The 19,038-nt window shown below is 39.5% G+C and overlaps 1 protein-coding gene across 1 annotated transcript; it reads left to right on the top strand.

Moving 5' to 3' along the window:
* Positions 1–321: 321 nt before the first annotated feature.
* On the top strand, positions 322–17,044 carry LOC148759229 (ankyrin repeat domain-containing protein 26-like). Its single transcript, XM_088793604.1, has 6 exons — positions 322–1,314; positions 2,668–2,817; positions 5,927–5,997; positions 6,338–6,431; positions 13,256–13,368; positions 17,014–17,044. Exons 1-6 carry the CDS (start codon positions 403–405, stop codon positions 17,042–17,044), a joined length of 1,371 nt encoding a protein of 456 aa, XP_088649730.1. The 5' UTR covers positions 322–402.
* Positions 17,045–19,038: the final 1,994 nt, after the last annotated feature.

Genomic DNA, 19,038 nt, shown 5'->3' with positions numbered 1-19,038 from the left:
TCAGACGGTAACCTCTATTTTAAAATGTAGTCAAACTTCTTACTCTTTTATTTCATGCCTTCTGGGTTTGCTGCCTTTCCAGTTCTGAGACTCTTAAAATTCTCTTATGATTTTAAAGTTCTCTTTTTTACTTTCATGGATTCAGCATCTTACATTAAATTTTTTTTAACTCTGGGGAATTTATGCTTGTATAAAGTTGGAGGTTTGCATTCAATGTTGTATTTTTCCAATGGGATATCCACTTACTACAACCTTTTCATTATATAAACATTTAGGTTCTTCTTTAATTTCAAACGATATCATGATATGCCATTTCATTGAGTGCTAGCTACAAGTCTCCTTTGTTTTACTTAGGTTTCTGAGAGTTGCGAAAAAGAAAAAGACCTGTTGCGTGAAAATCAGATGTTACGGGATGAAATCGCCATACTAAGACTGCAACTGGACACACTGAAACCTCAGAATCAGGAAATGGAAAAAAAATACTTTGAGGACACTGCAAATGTAAAACAAAAGGATGACCGTCTTCAAAAGACGATAAAACTGAATGACAAAACACTAACAAAAACAATATTTGAATATAACAGACAGCTTAATGTTCCAACAGCCGAGAATACAATGCTGAACTCTCAACTGGAGAATGAAAGTCGAAGCAAAGAAAGATTGAAAATAGAAGCGGAATCCAACCTTTATATGCTGGCTAGTGCTTCTCTCCATCATTATGAGCTTTGTAAGCAATTAATAAGACACCTACGAAATGCTTTCCAGGGATTAAGAGATGAATGCTTGCATTTCATGGACAAAATCAGGTTTGCTAGGTGTAACCTAAAAGAAAACACTGAGATTCTTTTTCAGCAACTTTCTAAAGCTCAAAGTAAATCCAATAGCTTAGACACTGAGCTCCCTCACACTAGATATGCTGTCAGAGACAGGACATTGGTTTTTGAACCTGTACTGAAAGACCCAAACCAAACTCAGTGTCAAGAGGAAAAAATTGAACACGTGCATCAAAGGAAACAAGGAAAAGTGAGCACATATACTGGAGAGCCGGACTCCCCAAAGGAGAAAGGTTCTGACCTGCAAAGTGGAAAGATGCTTCTTCCACGGCAACTGGGTGATGCGTTCAACAAAAGTGACAATAAGGAAAACTCAGGAATGAATATTCAAGAGCAGCTTCAGCAGCTCAAAAAAGCGCTTCAAGCTGTATTTGAAAAACAAGATCGTATGTTGAAAGAGGAACATCAGGATTTTGTCAACAAATTGAATCACTTGAATGGAAGAATGTGCCAATATGAAAAGGATAAATCAGAAAAAGAAGTAAGTATCCAGAAAGATAGTTTTCAAATTTCCTGGAAGAAAATTCAGTGTTCAAATATTTGATGATGGCTAAATGTTGCAAACTAGCTGAATATTAAACATACATAGATTACAAATGTATTTGCTCTAACAGCTTAAAAGCATACATTGTATCCAGCCAATAAAACTTAGACCTGTGAGGTGCTTTCCTGTGAGTAAAGGCATTGTGTTGACTATGAAATTTTAAGGTATAAATTATTAATAGATACACATTGATATGAATGATTTAGTCTTAGACCGCTTCACTAATCATTTTCATCTTTGTGTTACCACATTGCAGTACCATTATGAAGCAGATAAATGGAAATGCTCCTATGCAAACAGAGTTTTTAGAGATAAGGGTTCAATTAAGTGGATTACCTAGACAGTTAATTCTAGATTTCCCCCATGAACTGAAGTGTAGATGCTGTCCCTTTCCCTCAGTAGTTTCTTCCACATTTCAGTTGGTATAATTTTGTTTTTATTCATGTCAATTTGATATAAATTGGAACTATTTCAGTCTCAAATAATGTATTCTTATGAACTGTGACCTCTTTAAAGGCAGCTAATTTTTCATTAAATCATAATTTGGGACAAATGTGAGGAGTTCTATCAAAACTCTACTTGATTTAATCTTCCCACTGCTATGAATAATAGTCTCTGAATATTTTTACAAATTCATATTTCTCATCGCAAGGCCCATTTACTATCATTTGGACAGAAGTTTGTCCATTTCAAAGAGAATTGCAGCGGTCTCTGATTTATTAATTTGGCATTGGGTCTCCATTTTCAGACGAGTGAGGGGTGGCAGGATTCATGTGTAGCAGGAAGGGAGGTCCAGGCCGTGTTACCTGGGGCCCTGAAGACCAGTGGAATGAGTCGCTTTTCTTCTAAGATACAGGAATCTGTTGGAAGGTTGTGAGCAGTGGACTGCATACGTGAGGACCTGTGAAGTCAATTTAAACCTGTGATAAAAAAGGGGGAAAACATTCCACAATGTAGAATTGACTACCACTAGTCCCACCGACATACCTAGCTCCCCTTGAGATGTCAGGAGATTGTTAAGCTTTGCAGCTTCATCAGGGGAAGTGGAGAGTGGGGCTGAATCTGTTGTTCAAGTAACCTACGTAATAGTGAGTGGGCAGCAGGATCACACCTTCTGTGTCTTACCCAGATTCAGTAAACAGAATTTGTCCAAAAGAAGAAAAGAAGGTGAACTGATGCGTGGGGTGATCTTTTTCAAGCTATGTATTGTATTAATATGTTAGAGTTAGCGAATTTTAACGTAATTTAATAGATGGGATTATAAAATCACTAACAGAATCATCTTCCTAGGTGGTTGGGAGACAACTTCAACGAGAGCTACCGGACACCATAAAAAAACTGCCTAAGTCAGAGGCTTCACTGCAGGTTAGATCACATCAGCATATGAATTCAGAAGCTGAGAGGCAGGATTTCAAGACATTAGAGCAACTCCCAAGTCAGGTATGTGTGAAATGTAACCTGTCAACAGTTCATCGATAGTTGATTAATATAAAGTGTTTTAGGATGCTGATTTTCAAGGCAGCTCTCTTTTGTGTTTTCCTTGTACTTAATTTATTATAATTTTATTATCTTTATAATGCACTTCTTCCTTAAATTCTGGCTTCCATCCTGCTATTTGCATTGTATGTGTTTGTAGTCTATACCCTTGGTAACGTTGAGAAATAGGCAGAGTTCCTCATAGAAATCGAGAGACTTTTTTCCTACTAAACAATCTTTTGTAGTGATAGGTCCATGACCACGATGAGCAGCCATTTAAGATCAGAAGATAATGTTTACTAGCACAATTCAGACATTTGTCTTATTTCTTATCATCGCTTTTGTGAACGGTTACAGCATTGGCATATGTTTCATGGACTTCAGACTGACTTGTACAGAAAGTTCATTATACAAACCAGTTGAAGTAGGCATTTCCTTCATTTTGTTTTCATTTTAGAAATATTTTAAAAGTATAGAAATACGTAGATCATTATATTATGCACACCCACAATAGAGAATTAAGAAAATAATCTAGATTTACTATTGTTTTTTTTCTTTTTAATCTTCATTGGGATGCAATTCCCATATCATATTTCAGCCATTTAAAATATACAATTCAATGTCTCTTGTTACATTCAGAGAATTGTGGAACTATCACCACAATTATAGAACATTTCCATGACCCCCAAAAGAAACCCCACATCACTTAGCTGTCACCCGTCTTCCTGTCTCTCCCAGCCTCAGGCAACCACCAATCTACTTTCTGTCTCTATAGATTTGCCTATTTTGGATGTTTCATGTAAATGGAATCACAAGATACGAGGTCCTTTGTGACTGGCTTCTTTCACGTAACATCTCATTTCCAGGGTTCAACCGTGTTGTGGCACATATCAATTGTTAGCTATTTCTTCCTATTGCCCAACATTACTTCACTTTGTGGACAAAATACTTACCCATTCATCAGTTGATGGGACTTTGTGTTGTTTCCACTTTTTGACTGTTAATAATTCTGCTATGAACACGAGTTGACAAGCTATGGGGGAGCCAATGTTTTGATTTCCCTGCCCCCGGATTTCTCGCTCCCAGTCTCACCTCTCCGTGAAGCTTTCTCTGACTGTTCCAATTCTCATTGAACTCATGTTCCTCAGAACTTGTCAGATAGTCTGTGCAGAGCAATCAAGCCCAAAATTTGACATAGTTTTAATTTTTCATGAAAGAGAATTCTGTCTTTCTAAGTATAAGTTTGTCTAAGGGGAAATAGTATTTGATATGATGGCACCTATCCTTGCATAAATTGAAAATGTTTTCTTTAACAGTTGTTAGGATAAAATTAAATATTTTATACCAAACCAATACTTCCCCTTGGAGACATTGATATAATTAAACTTGTATTCTGAAAGTATTTCTCACAATTATGTATAAAATTGAAAGCACGAATCTAATAGAAAATTGTTCAATGAAATGGTCGTTTTCCCCCCTCCATGAAAATAAAAAAAAATAAAATAACAGGGAACCAGCCCTTCCTCTCTGCAGCCAGACAGGGTGTACAGATTGATAGCACGTTCTTACTGTACAGTTCTGAGGATGCCTTTTCTGATCTGCCAGAGCATGGTGCTTTCATCTACTCTTCTGAGTGCTTGCTAACACATCCCAACCTAATCAGTTGCTGGGAATGAATTGATTTGGGAAGTTGGGTTTGGCACTAGAGTCCGTTATTTCCATGTCAGTGGCTTTACCCTGCCTCTCATGGTCATGTAAATTGTATGCTCAATCCAGGAGGTGGTATTTGCATTGCAGTCCTTACTCATTACCCACTGAGTGGTACAGAGACATAGTAACGTATAAATTATTACAAGCAGAGAAAATGTACTGTTGGCTAGTGGAATTGGTAAAAGGATTTTAGTACTGGGGTTCTATTCCGGGCTTAATGCTCCCCATTTGCTGACATTGCCAATAGTTTGATGAATGATTTCACTGTAACTGGTGTAACAGACCACTTCCATTGGCATCCCATCCATGTAAATATCAAATTGTATTAGAACTTAAAATACAGCAACACTAATAATGCTAACTGCAAACCCTTTGATTTTACTGTGTGCCGTGTCCTTTTCTATTACATATGTTCCCTAATTTAATCTTCCCCATATCCCAGTGAGGTAGATGCCACTATTGTCTCATTTTATACATGAAGAAACTGAGACCCAAAAAATTTAAGTATTTTGCTCAAGGTCACCCAGCTAATAACTGATGGACTTGGGATAAAAGCCCAGGCATTTTGCTCTTGTTTAATTACTGCCCCTCAAACTATTCCATGAACTGTCTGACTGCCCCCAAGAGTAGCCTGTTAGCTTTCAAACTCCCTGGAATAGGCTGGTAATTCACGTACGTGAATATTTAAAATTAGAGTTGATGGGATGCTTGGAATACAGTATGTGTGACTTCTCAGGTCATTTGTACTACAAGGTATGATAATTAAGTGTGAGAACTCATTCTAGAAAAAGTGCTACATACCTCCTTGCTGACTATCACTACAGTCACAAAGGTCCCTTTGGGAAGCTATGCACCGCTGCCACCACCTAGTTCACAGTTCAAAGCAATTTGGGAACTCTTTTTCTGGAATGGCCATCATTGCTGTCATCATATTACCCTTGATGTCCTGAATGTCATCAAATAGTCTTCCTTTCCATATTTTCTTTATCTTTGGGTAATGACATATTTAGTCATTGGGGCCCAGATCAGGTGAGTAGGGAGGGTGTTGTAATACAGTTATTTGTTTACAGGCTAAAATCTCCCTCACGGACAGCGCCATGTGAGCTGGTGCATTGTCGTGATACAAGAGCAATGAGTCGTTGGCTAAAAGTTCAGGCCGTCTTAACTTTTTCACACAACCGTTTCAGCACTTCCAAAGAGTAAACTTGGTTAACTGTTTGTCCAGTTGGTAGAAATTCATAATGAACAATCCCTCACACATATAAAAAAAAAAGGGGAGCAACATCATGCAACAAGTTTGCGAACTTAATTGTCAGATGTCATAGATCATCAGTACTTCAACATCACTTTTTCTTTATTTTAGCAGCAAGAAGCAAGTGCCCGACATGCAGAGGATGCGCAATGTACCGAGAAGATCCAAGATCATGTGCAAAGGTATAATTTAAAGCAGCACAGAAAGTACCTTGAGTATTTATAAAGCAGACGTGTAGTGTATTATGACAATTAGATCAGTTATAACAATAAACACATGAGTGTGAAGCTGGGTCAAAATGTCAGCTTTGAGCTACTTTGAAAAGAGTAATTTGTGTACATTATCTCTACTTTTGCACATTGTCCACAATTCACAACTAGAAAAATGGCACAATTGCCAAATCATGCGCTTTTGAATTTGTAAGATTTTATGTAGTTGCACCTTCAGATATTTGTTCAGAGATTATGTGGTATGCTTTAAAGTCAATGTGTGAGAATAATTATGTCAAAATATTCACTTTAGGCTTGAAACTCAAAATGCTGTCATAAAAACGATAAATAAAAAGCTAGAGGGCATAATCGAACACCTTCACAGGAACCTGTCAGGTACAAGCTTGGTAAGTTAGTCTCTTCATTTCTGTCATACTGCAAAGGAATTTTTATGTCTGTCATAGTAGCATATAATACTATTTTAGACAATAAGAACAGTCTCGTTAATAAAAGTACCGTATCCATGTTGATACTACTTGCTGGGAGTAATGTAATTCCTCTCCACAGAGAAAGAAATCTCAGTTCATAAAATTAATGATTTTTGTGGTAAGAATTTTATAAAAAAAGATTGCGATAGTCTAAAGGCAATATTTGATGTATACCACGTTTCATTTATCGTTTCGTTTGTCCAACATTTGGGTTTTTCCAACTTTTGGCTGTTGCTAATTATGCTGTCACAAACATCGGACTACAAATATCTGTTTGAGTCCAGGCATTTGAGTAAGGATTTGATCCAGAATTCTGAATTTCCCTTGAAATGTAAACCCTTTAGTGAGATTTGGAGAACAAATTACTTTTAATGTTCTAATTTGTTTTCTTCATCATTAAAGAATACTGGGTCATTGTGCAAATGTTTCCTGAAAAGAATATACTTTTCTCTTTGTTGGATTTTGAAAAAGAAAACAGATGCAAGTGTAAAAGTAGAAATGAATGTCCAATCAAGGCCTTACATAGTAACATAGTGCTCCTAGCTTTGCAAGTTTAGAAACTAATCTTTTTCCATTCACTTGAGTTAATCATACGCTTTTAAAGATTTAACAGTTCGATGTCAGAAAAGATTGATGTGTCATCCAGGATGACAATTTCCCGATGGACAGGGAAAACTGTATCACTGTTTCCTAAGCAGAACAACATTCCCCTGACATCCTCCTGTCCTCTGGAGGAGAGGCTCCCTAGGATTTCCCATCCTAAGATCGCATTGTGACCCCTGTGGTGGACCAATGACGTAGATGTACCTTCCAGCTGGTGTATTTCAGTCACAGTAGCCAGGTCTAAGCAATTTCATTAGACAGACATGCCCATCAAGGGAAACAGAAGATTGTGCTGATGGTCCTTTTTGTGGCCAAAGAAACTTTGAAAAAAATTTTTGTCTAGACTTCTTGTCAATTAAGTCACATTACGTTAGCATACTTTTCATATGAGTGACATGATAATGTGTTGAAAAGGAGTCTTACGTGAATGGTAGTTCCAGGAGTTGTCACATGGCAGTTTTATAAAGAAATCTATTGAAGTATCAAAAATTGAAAAATTGGGGATTTGTGGTCTAGATAGCAGAGTAGGTAAATGCCATGCTTGCCTCCTCTCATGACCACATCAAAATTACAACTAAACTACAGAACAATCATCACTGAGCATCACCTGAAGTCTAGTTCAACCAAAGTCGTCCTACCACTAAGGACATACAGAAGAAGTCACCTCGAAACTGGTAGGAGGGGCAGAAAAACAGAACAAGCTGATGCCAGACCCCTGTTTGACTGTTAAAAATCGGGAGGGATATCGTGCATGCGGTGGTCCACCCGGAGGTGCAAGTGGTCCCAGCTCCACACCAGGCATCCTAGCCCAGGATTCCAGTGCTGGAGAGAGATGTCCCCATAACTTCTGGGTGTGGAAACCAGTGGCTGGGTGAGATGAAGGATGGCTAGAGTCCCAGTCAATTCTCTTAAAGGACTTGGGAATGGGATTACTAACTGAGGGACTCACTTGCTCTGAGCTCCAACTCTGGGCAGTAGTTCAAAAGATGTCAGGGACATAAGGAAAGGAAATACGTTTTCTGGCTTTAGGTTGACGGCTGGAAGGGAGCTTTCTCCCACACAGAGGTGCTTGTAGAATCCATTCTTTCTGAACTGATCCATCACCCGTTGCGGTGTGAGACATGGGAGCCGCCATCTCTTGAGTCTACATCAACGTGGCTAACAATGTCCATCCCACCCTGGTGAATCCCTGAGAACCTGCCCCACCTAACTAGGGAGCAAATCCAAGCTGCTTCCAGTGGTGTTTCCAAAAAAAAAAAAAAAACATCCTGTCTTGGCTCGTGCTGCAGACTTTCCTAAAACCTCTCAAATTTTCACAAAACCCAAACAAGCAGTGTGTGGCTTCAGCTGACCTTTACCTCTTGCTGTGCAGACCCAAGATGGCACTAGTGGAAGCTGGCTGTGGTTCACAACTGGAACTCTTCAGGCACCTCCAAAGCCGGTGCGGGTGGCAGCCATCTGCATCCTGCTTTGTGGTCAAGCTAGGTAGCCCTGGGCAGGACACAGGCTGCAGCTGAACTAGGCCTGTGGCCGGGCCGCTTCCAGGAGTCCCTAGGGCTGACATACTTGGAGGCCATCTTTGGACAGAGCGGGAGCATCACCGGGGTGCCTGCCAGGAAGATACAACCAAAGTGTATACAGGGTAGACACCAGTGCCATGCTACAGCGAATCCTGCTCTATAGGGGCAGCCCCTGCAAAAACAGCTCCTCCACTGTAGTCATGGTCAGTCCTCAACCAAACAGTCTGACAATCAATACCTCCCATTGACATGCCAACAGCAACCAAGGCTGCACTACAACGTGAGAGTACAGACAACCCACACAAAGGACACTCCTATAGCACCCGGCTCTAGTTAACAGCTAGTACGTGCCACTGGGCCCCACAGGACACCTACTACATGAGGACACTCCAATAGGTCTGGGAGACACAGCAGCCCTACCAAATACATAGAAACAAACACTGGGAGGAAGCCAAAATGGGGAGTCAAAGAAACGTATGCCAAATAAAAGAACAGAGCAAACCTCCAGAAAAATACTGAGCAAGATAGAGAAGAGCAATCTAGCAGATGCAGAGTTCCAAACACTGGTTGTTAGGATGCTCAGTGACCTCAAGGAGAACTTCAACTAACAGATAGGAAACACAAAAATGAAGATAGAAAACAAAAAAATTGAACCAGTCATAAGTGAAGAATAAAATAACTGAAAAAGCGAATGTCTTCAAGGGAATGAAAACTGATTAGATGAAGCAGAGAATCGCATGAGCGATTTAGAAGCTATGGTAGCAGAGACTACCCAATGAGACCAGCAAAAAGAATCCAAACTATGAGGATAGCTTAAGGGAACTCTGAGAATGTCAAGCATAACAACAGTCTCATCATACGGGTAGTACGAGAAGAAGAAAGAAATGAAGGGGTTCAAAATGTACTTGAAGAAATAATGTCTGAAAACTTCCCTAACTTGGTGAAGGAAATGGACATATAAGCCCAGAAATCACAGAGTTTCAAAGAAGATGAGCCCCAACAGGCCCATACCAAGATACGTCAAAATTAAAATGCCAAAGTTTAGATGCAAATAAAGACTTTTGAAAACAGCAAGAAAAAGGCTCTTAGTAATCTGTAAAGGAGCACCCATGAGAGTAGCAGCTGATTTCTCAAGAGCAACTTCGTGGGCCTGAAGGGATTGGCAGAAATATTCAAAGTGATGAAGACATGCCTACAGCTAAGATTTGTCTACCCAGCAAAGCTATAATTAAGTGTCATAGGACAGATAAAGAGCTTTCTGGAGAAAAAAACAAAACAAAACAAAAACTAAAGGAGTTCATCAGTACCAAACCAGTATTATAAGGAACATTAGAGGGACTTCTTTAAAAGGAACAAAAAAGGAAAAACAAAAATATCAATCATAAAATAGCAGTAACTATGTATCTACGCACAATTATTTTACGTGTAAATGGATTAAATGCTCCAGTCAAAACGCAAGGTGGCTGAAAGATAAGAAAATAAGATCCTTACATATGTTCCCTACAATAGACTGGCTTCAGATCAAAAGACACAGAGACTGAAAATAAAGGGATGGAAAAAGATATTTCACGAAAACAACATGAAATTTAAAAAGCTGTGGGACTAATGCTTATATCACACAATATAGACTTTTAAACAAAGGCTATCACAAGAGTCAAAGAATGACCCAGATATCCCACTTCAGAGTATTTATCCAAAGAAACCGAAAAATGCTAATTCGAGGCGATGTGTACATCAGTATGTTCACTGCAGGATTCCTTACAATGGCCAAGATGTGCATGCGGCCTATCAATGGATGAATGGATGAAGAAGAGATGATACATACATGCAATGGAATATTGCTTGGCCATGGAAGGAAATGGGTTCTGGTCATCTGTGGCGGTATGGATGGACCTGGAGGGTGTTGTGCTGAGTGGAGTGTGTCAAATTGAGAAATACAGATGCAATGTGATTTTGCTTATCAGTGGAATTTAAGAACAGAACAAACAGAAAAAAAACTCATACATACAAAGAATAGTTTGTTGGTTGCCAGCTGGAAGGGGGTTCGTGAAGTGGGTTAAAAGGGGAGAGATTAAAAAGTACAAATTGGTTGTTACAAACTAGTCATGGAGATCCAGGGTATAGTATAAGGAATATATTAATAATATTGTAATAGCAACGCATGGCATCAGATGAGTACGCGATAATTTAGGGTGATAGATGGGAGAGGAGTTAGGAGCAGGGTGCTAAAGGTGAAGGCAGTAAGAAGTACAAATTGGTAGTTCCTAAATAGTCATGGGGATGTAATGTAAAGCATAGGGAATATAGTTAATACTGTCACAATAACTCCGTACAGTGCCAGGTGGGTGCTGCACGAGTCAGGGGGATCACTTTCTTAAATTATATAAATTCTAACCACTGTGCAGTACACATGAAATTAATGTAAAATAATACTGAATGTCAAAAAATCGAAAAATTTATTGTAAGCATACCTAAAACTGATTAAGCTTATACTGTTAAGTCCTGGAATCGCCCCCCCTCAGACAGACAGAGGACACGATAATGCAAGTTACACAGCGAGGTTTATTTCCAGCTAGCTGGGGTCCCCGTCTCTGCCCGACGCAGCGGGTTTTAACAAGGACCCCCAGCCCTTAAAGCTAAGGGTTTTTATATCGTTTCTAAGGCACTCAGTAATTTTCCGTAGTTTTAGGGAGTACAGGTTAACCTACAATTCTCACATAGCTAAGGCATTAAGTAATTTTTTTCAGTCTTAGGGAGTGCAGGTTGAGCTATGCTTAGAGAGTGCACGTTGAGCTGTGCTTCAAAGAGTTAGTTTATAGATAAACTACAAAAGCCTCCATTGCTTCTTCAGAGAACAGGAGATAAGCTGTTAGGCATCTGGTCTCACATAACAATTAGGCCATTAGGTTATTTTAAGCTCAGGGCTGTTAACCCTATCTTAACTTTAAGGTAGCAGTTCTTATGCTAAAGTAGCAGTTCTCATGCTAACAGTCCCTTACAATACCAAAATAATGAGCGACTATAGATTCCTAGGGGAAGTAATTAGCATCGCCACAGAATTATCAGCCACCATAAGCTCTACCGTGTAAATCAAAAGTTTAATTACGACAGGTTTCAACGAATTCAATCAATAGCCCTCTTTCTCTAGAAGACTCTCATCTCAGGATTCCCCCCAGGTGAGATATTACCGGGGTTAAGATATTTGATTCACACAATGTTGAGAGGAAGCATCTGGACTGGGAAGAAAGGGTAGTTCCAGCTGACAAGCCTTCCAACAAGATAAGGGGTGTACTTGTGAAAGGAATTTCAGAACACTTCCATAGGTCAGGTCAGGTCAGGTCAGGTCCCAAGGAATAGGAAGTTATTCAAAAGAGCAAACAAACATGGAAAGGCGAATAGCGGACAATGTGAAGCTTATGAAAAACTTATGCATTCTGAGAGAAAAGCAGGACAAAGTATGCTGGTCAGCATCCTAAGGGTGAGGAGCTGCCAAGATCTGAAAATAACGCTACGCTCACAGTAACAGTGGTAAGAATCCCCGTAAAATGTACAAGATGAGCCGATCCATAGCAAGTCATGGTTTATGAGTGTGTGGTTGAGGGCGCTGTCTATGAGGGACTCGAGGGGAAAAAGGAACGTACAGAAGACCTCAGTAAGGGGGTGAGGGCTGCCACTGTAGATGAGGGAATGTGGTTTGAAGCACTGGGATGTAGGAAGCTGAGAGCATTTAAAAAGAGGAATAGAAAAGGGTCAAGGACTGACTATCAGGGCTGCTGTTTAGAAAAGAGTTGGGCTGAGAAGACCACAGAAAGGGTGTGGGCATCCTCATCAGTTGCTGCGAAGAAGTAAAGCAGGATAAGGACTAAAGAAAGAGATGACCCTGAAAACTGTTTTAGCGCAGTTATAAGGGCAGAAAGTCAGATTCTTCTGTAAAAGAAGAGAATAAGTGGCGAAAATATGGACCTGGGGATGAGGCCACACATTAAAGAGGGTTAGAGTCCAAGGAGAAAAACAGGATGACAGAAAAAGTCACAGGAATCAAGAAACAGTTTTGTTTTCATATAACATAGAGGAGATGAACTTGAGTTAAAGAGAAAAATATTTACTAGAAACGGAGAAATTGAAACCTATGGAAGAACGCTTACAGAGAATGAGAGTCTTCATCTGATGCTCACGTCAGATGATCACAATAATGTAAGGTGGACTGCAGGGAAGTTTCAGTGATTATCGTAGAAAAATGTGATTCCATAAACCCTGGAAAATCTTGAGCTGTAGATGAAAATGTCTCTGGAGGCATTTCTACAAACCGAAATGTAAATAAGCCACTATTTAAATCAGGTTTAACACTTAGTATTTTTACATGTGAAAACCTCTGTTTTTAAGAAAGTTTGGCAATTTAAATTCCAGGAAACCAATGATGACACTGTAAAATCAATTTGAGCTGTTTTAAGAAAAGTCATTGTTTTTGAAATCTGTCCTTACTGGCATCAGGTTTATAAACTACATTTTATACACCTGTCTACACATATTACTAATGAACTCATGAGGAATAATATTTTAAAGAAAGAAGTGAGTCTCTAGATTTTCAAAACTAACTTTCTTTAAAAATGTTTTTCAAAGTCTCAGGATGGAACGAAACAATTAGAGTACTATAAGAAGTTAACAGAATCTCTGCAATATGATTTGAATCAACAAAAGAAGACAAATGATGGATTAGAGAAAGAGGTTACCAGGTAAGGTTTTGATATTTCAGATCATGTCAACCATTAATTACTATTTAACTGTAACTCTTCCTTGATGAAAACCTAAGTACAAATGTATTTCATATCTGTAATTTTCATAGTTAAACACATTATCCTACTTAAAAATTTACTTCAGAAACTCACAGCACAATCAAACTTGTGTGAATGCCAAAATGTTATACCTACTCTTTAATGATTCCTATAACTGTAATGACAGTGTCTTTTGCATATACTGTCAACTGCGCTCTTCCTGGTCTCCCTTGAATCTTTATTTCTGCAAGATGTCTTTGCTCTCTTTGGTAATCTTTCCTTCCTTTAGTAGTGTTCTTCTCTTCGGCATTCTAACAGTTTAATGTCTAAAAACCTATCTGTGGTTTTGTTTAACATCATCAGAAGTGTTATTGATTTGGCTTCTGTGTTCTTTCTACTTTTTTCAGTTATAAAACATGTCATACATACCAAACCAGATGTATAACCTAAAGAAGAATGAGATGAATAATCGTCTCACTCAGATAATAATGGAAGTTTCCCAACATCTGGGAAGCCCGCACGTGGCGTGCCCTTGCTGCAAACTGAATGAAGTTTTTCTCTGATTCTCCTCAGTGTTTTTTTTCCCTCCTGTGACTGTCTTTCTCTGCATTGTTTTGGATTCTTCTCATTTTATTAAATTGTGCTGGCAAAGATCTCTTCTTAAAACAGACTTGAAGAGACTGTTACACCTTATCTCTCCAGTGTCCTTTCTTCTAAAGCCCTGCCCCTTTCCTTTCCACTCTGACCAGATTTTTCCTTCCGGTTTCTCTTTCTATTTTGAATGATTTCTTTTCTTCCTGTAGACTGTGGTCAGTAGGCTCCGAATGGTATTTTTCTGTCTTTTCGAAACACCCACATATATTATACTTTCCTTCTTCACCTTTGATACTGATCTCTGCTTTATAGCTGATATTTAATAATAGGGTAACGTTTGATACTAACAATCTTAAGCGGATGTTAATAATACTTTAATTATAAGAACCTTTCATCGTTACAATATGATGTCTGTATCATATGTATCACAATTGTTTTATGTTATTCATTTAAGATTATAATTTAATAAGTATGCTCTCAAACTATTATACTGGAATAAATAGGAGAGGTTCATAATTTATAGGTTTGTTTATTTTGTATGATAGACATAATCTCTCTTTAAATAATTATTAAATATTTGTCTTAAAGAATTTGACTTACTCATTTTCTACAATTCTGCAGACTGAAGACACTCTTTCAGAATACAAGGATGCTACATGACAATCAAAATGGAGAGGTTAGTGTCCTTGGAGATTTAGAACCCAATCAATCTGAAATGGATATTCAGAAAAATAGGTTAAAACAGAAGGTAATTTATAATCCGTTTGGAACCCAAAAATCACTTAATTTGGGGAAATATAAACCACTCAATGCTTTTAGCAGTATGATATAGATTTTTCCTTAATTTCATAGACAGAAGCAGTGAAAAAGACCGCTATTTTTCTATATAATTTTTCTTTAAAAGGGCATTCTGTTACCTCTCCTATGTCTCAACCCTGGCTAGTTATCTAAAGCCAAGAAGGACTCTGTTGCATGACCCCCAAAGCACTGGCTCCAAATCAGCTTCTTTCTTCTTTCTTTCTTTCTTTCTTTGTTTCTTTTTTCCTTCCTTCCCTCCTTCCTTCCTTCCTTCCTTCCTTCCTTCCTTCCTTCCTTCCTTCCTTCCTTCCTTCCGTTCATTCGTAACAGCTTGATTGAGATATACTGAACATAGCATGCAGTTCACTCATTTAAACTGTCCAGTGCAGTGCTTTTAGTGTGTTCAAAGCTTTATGCAGTGGTCATCACAAGCAGTTTTAGAACATTTTCATGACCCTGGAAAGTATCCTTGTACCTGTTAGCTTTCACTGTGTGCCAGTCTGCCCTTCCCACTCTTCCTAGCCCTAGGGAACCACTAGTGTACTCTCTGCTCCATATTGTGGTTTTGATTTATTTTTTTCTGATGACTAACGATCCTGAGCAATCTTCTCACAGGCGTATTATCCATTCATATATCTTCCTTGAAGAATTGATTATTCAATTCCATTGCCCATTAAAATTGGATAGTCTTTTTCTTGCTGAATTGTAAGAATCTTTGTATAACCTAGATACAAATTAGTTATCACATACAGGATTTTCAAATATTTCTCCCTTTCATTAGCTTGCTTTTTAGTTTTTCAATGTGTCCTTTAAAGCATAGCATTTTTTTATGCATGATTATTACAAGCTTTCAATTTGTAAAACATAATAATAATAATAATAATAATAGTTGCAAAACGCATTACAGCAAAGTGCAATAAAAGAAGATATGTCTGTAATTTATACTGCATAAGTTATGTTGCTTATTATATCTTTTTATAATCCAGAAGTTGTGTCTATTTTTTCCTTAACTCCCCAATGGAGTGGCTGAAATAAACCACAGTTATTTGGTTCACAAATCCATACTTAAGAAGAGTGTGGCCAGGGCCGTCTGTCTCTGTTCCCCTCAGCTTCAACTGGGGCAGCTCCATGGCTGGTGGCTGGAATCATTTGAAAGTCTGTTCAGCAATGTGTCCGGTTGTTGGTGCCTACTGTTGGTCGGCACTCTAGCTGGGGCAGACAGCAGGGACACCCACACCTGAACAGCCGGCTCGCATTGTGGCCCGAGCCCCCCACAACACGGGGCTGGGTTCCAAGGTTCAGATCCTCAGAGACATAACCAACAGGAGCAGTGTTGCCCTTTGTGAAGGAGTCTTGGAATTCACACGGAATCTCTTTCAACATATTCTGTTCATTAGGAGCAAGGCACTAATGTTGACCCATATTAGACTGTTTTTATGCAATGAATATTTCAAAATTTACGGACACATTTAAAAACCAGCTTGATCTATCCACTGTCCACAATTCTTTATATTCCTCCCACATGGAAAATACACTCATCCCTACACAATACTCCCCACAAGTCTCAAGTTTATGGCATCAGGCTCAGGTTCGAGTCTAAGATTTTACCATGTGAGTCTGGTGCAAATGGGGATGAAGGGCCTGGTTTTTGGTTTCTAGGATAAAGCCCCTTGAGGACAATTCCTTTCAATATGAAAACATGAGAATGGAAGGGACAAGTTATCTACCACCCACACACCCAACATTCTGCTCGACTGCTGAAGTTTCCCCTGCAGAAATGGAAAGTGGAAGGCACCTTAGTCCATAGCAATTCTGAAATACAGCCTGATGTGTGCTGTCCGTTCTTGGATTAGGACTCAGTGGTAACCTTGCCAGTGCTTCTCCATGGCCCTTTGCTGTGGCCTGTGAGCTCTTTGTTCTGTGCTTTTCATAAGAAATGACCTGTGCTTGCAGCCCTTTCCTCAGCATCATTCCTCCACGCGAATGCCTAAGACCCACAGGCCTCCTCTTAGTTTTCACTCTCTTGGTTTTTATTAGTCCAAGGTAACAAGCTGGTTGTTTGCTACTTGATCATCCTAAAAGCTTGGCGTTGCGTGTGAGTTATTGGGGTTCGTGCCACTAGAAAAGCCACCGTCATAAATCGTTTTGAGAGAAGCTCTTGGGCTTCCTGTAGCTGTTGCAGGACCATGCCTTTAAAATTCTTATACTCTGTAGATCCTTCCAGGAATTTAAGGCCCCACCTTAACCCTTTTGAGGTCTCGAGGAAGAGTTTTACACTCTTCTCTTCATCCTTATATCATGTCCTCCTGGGAGCACAGGGAATTTGATCTTCACCCAGAAGCCATTTCTTTCTTTTAGCATGATTTGCCCTGTGGGGACCTTAGGAGAGGCTGTAAATGGGAAACAGAAACGGGACCTGTGGGAGAGGCTGTAAATGGGAAACAGATATTTGAACACAATATGTCCTGGTTCCTTTACAGTTCATAGTCTTTCGTTAGCTCATGTATCTCATGGATTTTACTTTGTTACTTCATAGCAAGAGTCCCCTTTCATCCAGATTTCAGACTCATTTTCTTCACTGGCTGAGAAGCTCTTGCTGTCAGCCTCTTCAGGGGCCAGCAAGCCCCCAAGAAGCGTCTCTTGGAGGCCCTGTGGTTGTCATTCTCACTCTTCTCCACATCCTTTCGGGTTCCACGTCCCTCCTGGTGCAAAGGCACTCCTACAGGCTTTAGATGGCATTCCTTGTGGCCTCACACCATTTTGAATATCAGTAACAATGCCAGTTATTTATTGCTGCTCAAGAAACCAACTCAAAAGCTAGTGGCTCAAAACAGCATCTGTTTTGTTCCAAAGGAATGCAGTTGGATGAAGGTCTGTGAGACCAGCTCATTTCTTTTCCACTTGGCATCAGCTGGGTGGCCATGAAGCTGCGAATGAGAATCATCTAAAGGCTGTAACACACACATGTAGCAGTTGAAGCGGCCTTTTGCCCGGGACATCCGCTGGGCCCGTCGCAGCGCAAACATCTATAGGAGGCCTGACTGTGTGGCCTGGGCTTCTTCATTCTGCACAGCTGGTGGCTGGGTTCTCAGGCCGAGCTTCTCGAGAGACAAAGTCACATGGAAGCTGTATCACATTTCCTGCCTCAGACATAGCATTCTCACAGCAGTTCTGCCCTATTCCATGCACTAGAATCCAGTGACTCACTAAGGCCAGCACATATTAAAAGAGAGGGAATTTCATGGAGAAATGTCAAGAATTTGTAGGCATGTTTTAAAAACACTATATCCACTCACCTCGTCTTACCAAATAAGCATTGTATTTACAGGAAAGTAGTTCTACCCTGCTCAGTTCCACTGAAATTCCAGGAGATTTGTTGTTGTTACTATTGCTGTTTAGGATGTTCTCGTATATCTTGGAAAGTAAGAGAGGATTACGAGACAGCGTTATTGAATTAAGACTTTTGTTGTTGGTGAAAAAAATGTAGCGCTCATCTCACTAAACATTCACAGTGTGAGATGTGATTTCTCCTTAACCTTGGGAATCATTTCTTCTTGGAAAGCAATTCAAATTGCCATGAAACATTTGTAGCTGACAGAGGCCGAAGTAACTCGGATGAGTTACTTGTAACTCCCTACAACTTCTTAAGAAATTATGGAGAGTTAAAATGGGGAACAGGTGAGAGACTATCAACTGGGAGGTGACTTATAGTCATTTTATAGAAGAAAGACATGAAACAAGCATTCAAGAAATAGTAGAAAATCAAGTGCAGATGTCGTGTGGCAAAGTCGATGACAGTAAAGGATGCATTTTTGAGACTCCTGGTGCTTTTATGTTCGTTCTTCATTCTGAGTAATTCAAGGTTCCACATTCTAAGACTCTGCTACAGTATCGATGACATTTTATTGCAACTGAATTGATTTCAAAAGTTGATACTGGTTTGGGGTTAGACTATTCTCAGTCAACTTCCTTCGTAACCAAATTATACTATGTTACTCATTCAGAATGACGATCTCACAGCAAAACTGGAAACTGCATCTTCAGAATGTCTCCATCTGTGGGGTGGCCAGTTGGCTCAATGGTTAGAGCATCGTGCTCATAACACCAAGGTCGCTGGTTCGATTGCCACATGCACCAGTTAGGTACACCCTCCACAGCTAGATTGAAAACAATGGCTGGAGCTTGGAGCTGAGCCCCCGGTGGGTGGGTGGCCGGTTGGCTCAGTGGTTAGAGTGCAGT

Source organism: Rhinolophus sinicus, chromosome 1 (genome assembly GCF_057876585.1).
Source record: "Rhinolophus sinicus isolate RSI-liver-muscle chromosome 1, RSI-T2T, whole genome shotgun sequence".
Lineage (NCBI taxonomy): Eukaryota > Metazoa > Chordata > Mammalia > Chiroptera > Rhinolophidae > Rhinolophus > Rhinolophus sinicus.
The sequence above is the reverse complement of the archived record's forward strand: the minus strand, read 5'-3'. Positions and strand labels throughout refer to the sequence as shown.

Bases quoted from the DNA above. Each gene is read 5' to 3' on its own strand.
- LOC148759229 (XM_088793604.1), top strand. From the start codon at position 403: ATGTTACGGGATGAAATCGCCATACTAAGACTGCAACTGGACACACTG. The intron at 1,315-2,667 runs GTAAGTATCCAG...TCATCTTCCTAG, and splicing joins AGGATAAATCAGAAAAAGAA to GTGGTTGGGAGACAACTTCA. The intron at 5,998-6,337 runs GTATAATTTAAA...TATTCACTTTAG, and splicing joins ATCCAAGATCATGTGCAAAG to GCTTGAAACTCAAAATGCTG.